The 5,910-nt window shown below is 34.1% G+C and overlaps 1 protein-coding gene across 1 annotated transcript; it reads right to left on the bottom strand.

Moving 5' to 3' along the window:
* Nucleotides 1-4,262: 4,262 nt before the first annotated feature.
* Nucleotides 4,263-5,585, bottom strand: LOC148304666 (prostatic acid phosphatase-like). The gene has a single exon (XM_088267971.1). It carries the CDS (start codon nucleotides 5,583-5,585, stop codon nucleotides 4,263-4,265), a length of 1,323 nt encoding a protein of 440 aa, XP_088124097.1.
* Nucleotides 5,586-5,910: the final 325 nt, after the last annotated feature.

The raw sequence follows: 5,910 nt of genomic DNA on the forward strand, positions 1-5,910 counted from the left end.
TATGGCGCATAATGTGATCGTTTACACCGGCTGATGACGGATCGTAAGTAAGTAGTAAATAGTTGTTACTAACGATCTGTTGTCGGCTAGATAAAGTTATTAATTTATACACTGTCCAGCCATCACCATTCTGACCGTCATTGAGCAACAATGGTGCATAAGGCACTGCATCAAATTGATGAAACGTCATTTGATCATTGATTGTATGAAGGCAAGGATCAATCCTGCGCTTCAGGTCCTAGTCCAGGGTAATATTAAAAAAACATTTGAGTGAAAAGTTACTTATATTTATTTTAACCCCCTTGGGAATCGAATCCGTGACAGCCATGTCAGCCAAATGCGCTAACCACTACACTACGGAGGGGTTCAAAATAGTATGCTTAAGTTCAATCACTGATTTGACATTTCAAAAAAATTGAATTTTCAAATGGTGGATGTTACACAGCGCACAAGGTGATCACTTACACCAGCCGATGACGCCAATGCCCGGACTTAATCATTGCCTTCTAGGCATTCTCTCCTTGACTTAAATAAGAACCACTCAAAAATTATTAAATTATTTAAACCATTTTAAATTAATTTGTGATTTTTAAACTATACTTTATTTTATAAAAAAAAACACTATTGTTTATCATACAGTATATTGTATTACGTATGAATAAATATTTCAACTATCCATTCAAATAAAACACATATATTGTAATAATTGTAAAAAAAAATTACAGTTAACCCCCATATAACATTGAGATAGGTATCGCATTATAGGAGGGAACGTTAAAGGAGGTAAATGTTTTTAGATTCTATTTCACATTATGACTTATTTCAGTCATTTTTGCTGGATAAAATGTAATATTACAAATTACAAACTTTTTTTCTTTTCTTTATTTTTTTTTTTGCATATCAAAAAAAAAAATATTGATACAAAAAAGATCCTACAAAGGCATGGCCTGTGTGGGTATACATTTTATAAATCCCTTATAACGTTCCGTCCGATAACGCAGAATCTTTCTCAACTTTAAAGGGGGGTTTACTTTATACGAATTTGTTTTAAATTCAAAGTAAATACATTCAGAATTACAGTAAAAACCCCTCTAAGGCTGCTTGTGCACTACAGGGAATTTTACCGCCCGGCAGTCCGGTTTTGAAAAATGAAAACGACTACGTCACTCTAGCGTGATCGAATTTACGCGCACCGTGAACGCACCAATCAGAAGAAAGACGGCCAAAAGCACAAGCCAATCATCGTTTTAAAACGCTAACTGACGTGCCGGACGGTAAAATTCCGTATAATTTCGTGTAGTGAACAAACGCCCAAAGTCGGTTAAAACGCTGTCGGATTAATGGGATTGACGGATTAGCCAAAGGCGGGTAAGAGGGGTTCTACTGTGTTATATGCTCGTATAATAATAACACAAAACTTTGTAATAAAATAATCGATTTCAAATAATAGCGATGTTCGTAGTATACAAGTAAAATACAGTCTAATTTTTTAACAAAAGAATGTTAAAAAACGTAGATTATCTTATTTTGAAAAAAAAAACAGTTTAGTTACCAAAAATCAGAAATTATTTTTTAAAAATCAAGGCAAATAAATTCGGCATGTCGACTTTTTGTCAACATTTTAATTTCTAACCATGCCAAACTTTTAAATAATGGTGCATTACCATTAATTCTAAATTTCTAATAATGGTAAATTTCCAATAATGTCAAATTACCAACAATTCTAAATTTTCTATAATACTAAATTGCCAAAAAATTCTGAATTCAAATGAATGATAAATTTTCATTAATGCCAAATCAAATAGTGCAATTTTCAATAATGCCAAATTACCAAAAAGTTCTGAATTCAAATGAATGATAAATTTTCATTAACGCCAAATCAAACAGTGCTAAATTTCCAATAATGCCAATTTACCAACGTTATTTTTTTGCCTCATTATTTTTTTAAACAAACTAACTGTATTTAATTCGTCTCAATTTTGAAAATTAAAATAAAACATAATGAATTGGGAAATATAAAAATAATATGGTTTTCCATGTATCAACTGTGAAATTAGATGCAGTATAGAATAAAATAAAAATAATATGTTTGTATTGATAAAATGAAATTGATGAAATTATAACATGGTAAATGTAAAGACTGTTATGTTTTTATGAAAGACACAGCTTTAATGTTCTGCCATATTGGGAAAATAATCAAACAAAATGTAATTACAATCATTAAAATCAATAAAAATGTGTTTTATTTTTACCCCCATCTTACGCTAAATATCCAATCCTTACAGCATGCATGCTCACTCCTTTCAACAACGTCATACATTCTATATAACAATAACCATGCTTCATGTGTAAGTTCACTGAAACCATTTAAGGGTAGTTTGAGAAAGCTTTTATCAAGCAGAAACCCTTTTATTTAGATATATCGCTCACTCCTTTCAACGACGTCACATACCAAAAATCGCCAATTTTCAGTTATGCATGTTTTCGGAATGTCCAGAAAATGTACTATATCCCAGCAAAAGCGGCATATTTTTAACTTAATATTTACCCGCTACAAAGCAGAAAGTGTTGGTTTTTGCATTTTGAAGAAAATGTATTGTTTAATAATTTATTTTAAAATACTAAATATTTTTCAAAAGGAGAAAAAACCTTCAGGTTTTACCTTAAAAGATCTGTTACACAGAAAAAAAGTTCAATATGTGTTTGTTATTTATTTTTAATACATTTTATTATATTCTCAAACTCAAAAAATCTAGTATTTTGATATATGACGTTGTTGAAAGGAGTGAGCTATATAAGTGTACACTTGGGTCTCTTTTTATGCGATAGATACGTTCGAGGGGGTGTAAGAAATTCGGAAAAAGGATCGCATAAAAAAGACTTGAACTACACACAAAACTGGGGGATAGGTTCCATTATTTTTAAAAACCGCTTAACTTCAAATCAATATGATAGAATGTACCAAAAATCGCATGGTAAAAAGTTGAAAAAAATCATAAAAATAAAAACAAAAGAGCTTTTTCCTTAATTAAATATCCACATATCGTGGTCATACAGGAGAAAGTGACCAAGTACATTTTGTACAAAAGCGTGATCATTGACTATTTGATATCTTACTAGCTTTATATTGCCCTGAAAAAATCCAAAAGGATTTTAAACTTGTAACTATAATATATTGACTTGGTAAAAATGATTAACTGCATTGATGTTTATTTTCTTGCCAAGCAAAAAGTAAAAATGGCCCTCCTGAACATTTTACGTTTTGTTAGTTTGTCACTTTCTCCTGTATGACTACGATATGTGAAATCGTTTTTGAGATACATCTTCAATCCAAACTACATGTGCTTTTTATGTTTTTTCCAATAAAATATTTCTATAGTAAGTATAAAAATGTGTGTCCACCTTAGGGTGGAATAATACAGTGTCTGTAGAATAAGCAATAAAAAAATGTTTTAATAAAAACATTCTGATGACACAGCATTGTTTGTGATATTATTGTTCATGAAGCGTGTTGTTTTTATATTTTTGGTTGATCCTACTTTGATTGATTCTAAGTTTGGTGATTGTTATTTTGTATTTTGAAGTAAAAATGGTACCATCTTTCCAATTTCAGATGAAAACATGATCCGAATGGAGAAATTGATTAAATTATCATATTGGAAAGAACGTTGACAACGAAACAACTTTTTTGCCAAATGCTTTTTTACTAATTTTTCGGTGTCATGAAAAATATTGATAAACGTTCTTCTAATGTTTGTAACCTCGAAACACAAACATATAAAATAAGTTATATTTGTTTATGTAAAAAAAGATATATTTAATTTAAAATTAATATTTTAAGCAATGTTTATTTGATGCAAAAATATCAAAATGTTAAGTTTTTTAACTTTTGGTAACTTATTGAAAATAACGGGACCATAAGACCAAAGAATAAGATTTTCGATATCTTATTAAAAAAATTAAATAAAAAAATGTGTTTTTTATTATAAAAAGTGTCATTGTATAAAATATGTTTATCAAAAGTACTCTCTTATGTTATTTACTTATTTATGCTCGTAAAAATAACTCATTTATACTACACCACTTTTCCAAAAAAGTGATCTTGTGTTTGACAAGTCTATTTTTATATTTAAACCACGTTTTTCCACAAAAATAATGTCAAATAAATAAATAATACACTTATGTATTTACTAATTGTAATAAAGAAATAACACTAGTGTCAAAACAGAGATCATTATAAAGCTTTAAACAAAACAAACAGTTTAAATTCTTCCGCCGTAATTGTCACCTCTTAACGCGGTGTAGTTCGATTTACGCGGTTCGTAGTTCAGTATATGCGGTTGGTACATTTGCCACAAGGGAGGCCTTCCGCATATGTAGAGCTTTGTGCAAAATATGACTAGTAAAGCTCCCAAAGCAGCCGACCCGAGGGCCACAGCCCACAGCAAGGCCACGTCTTCGGCAGTCTTCACAGCGCAGAGAACTCTCCCGCTGGTGTTCCTGCATTCTTCATCGATGTCATCGGGTATGATTGCTGCAAAGATCTCTTTTAGTTTTGAGATGTGACAAGGTTTTCCGCAGTTTTCTATGAATAGCTGTTTAGGTTCGGCGTTCGAATCGTTTCTGTAATAGATTTGAACAGTGTTTCCTTGTTCAAAGTGTCCTCTTCGAACTTCGAATAAAAGGGAGGCTGCAAATCCTGATGGAGATCCGTCGAAGAGTTTCAAACTGTTCAGGAGTCCTATGACTGTGAAGTCGTGGGCGCTGTAGATCAAGACTTTCCTGGATTTCGAAGTCTTGCCGGCGTGTTGTGCGTTGTCTAGGATGTCTTTCAAAAGAACTCCATAGCGCAAACGAGCTAGTAAAGGAGTCGCCGAGCTTCTGCTTAAATATCTTCCAGTCAAGTTCTTCAGAGGCTGTGGAAAGATGAGTTGAGTCCATCTCGGGAGGGTGTAGTTACGTTGCTGTTCAATCATCATCAGACTGTACAGAGACTCTGCTGATTCCAGTCCATGGACTTGTCTTCCAATTTGTTCAGACAACCACTCGTAAAACGGACGTCTATGGTATTCTTCTATTCTGAATTCCGGTGTAGAAGTGAACCTCTCCATTTCTTGGTCGAAAGCAGGACAAGACTTGTGAGGAGAAAACAACTTATCGTATTCACTGGGGGCTGAGTGTATTGGCACTGCTTCTCCAGGGTAAAGGGCTGAAGATAGAGCAAAAGCTGAAGCCAAGGTTCTGGAGATTCCTGTACTCCTCACCAGGATATCTGAGGTCTTGTATTTTGTAGGGATGAAATCTGGATACCGACTTCTTAGCCAGTTGCCGAGTGCTCTGTGTTGACTAGCTCCTTCTTCTGTGAGCTGGAGCCATCCTTCTGGCCAATGTCTGGGCGCCCTCCAAGGGTCGCTGGGGTAGGGATTCTTCGGAGTCCGTTGTCCATGTCGCGCCACCATCAAGATCTGCACAATGTCTCCTTCTTTCTCGTCGATGCCGAGTTCTTCGAAGAACTCATCCTTCAAAATGTCGTCCGCCAATACGCAAGCCACCAAGCAAAGGAGAAAACCGGCGGGCGTTTGCATTCCACAATATCAAATTGATAATACTGTGAGAAGTACTCGAAATAGGCGAGCTGCCCAGTCCGAAGCGGAGAGAATTCTGACGATAACTGACGGAAGACCTATACTATATACTCGTACGATTACGATATGTCGTTCAGTCTGTTTTGAACTGATAAAGAGTGCGTAGCTTTGTTTACGCGTGCTCGTGCATGTTTATCTCTTCACAAGTGTATTATGTTGGAATTTGTTCTGTTGTCGAATTTGCAAACATCAACATTGTACAGCATAGGTCGGCAACCTTTTGTTGTAAAAGGCCCAAATATTTTACGAGGGGATTGGTGCGGAC

Source organism: Brachycentrus maculatus, unplaced genomic scaffold (assembly GCF_059751285.1).
Source record: "Brachycentrus maculatus isolate JH-2025_06_01 unplaced genomic scaffold, ASM5975128v1 h1tg000310l, whole genome shotgun sequence".
NCBI lineage: Eukaryota > Metazoa > Arthropoda > Insecta > Trichoptera > Brachycentridae > Brachycentrus > Brachycentrus maculatus.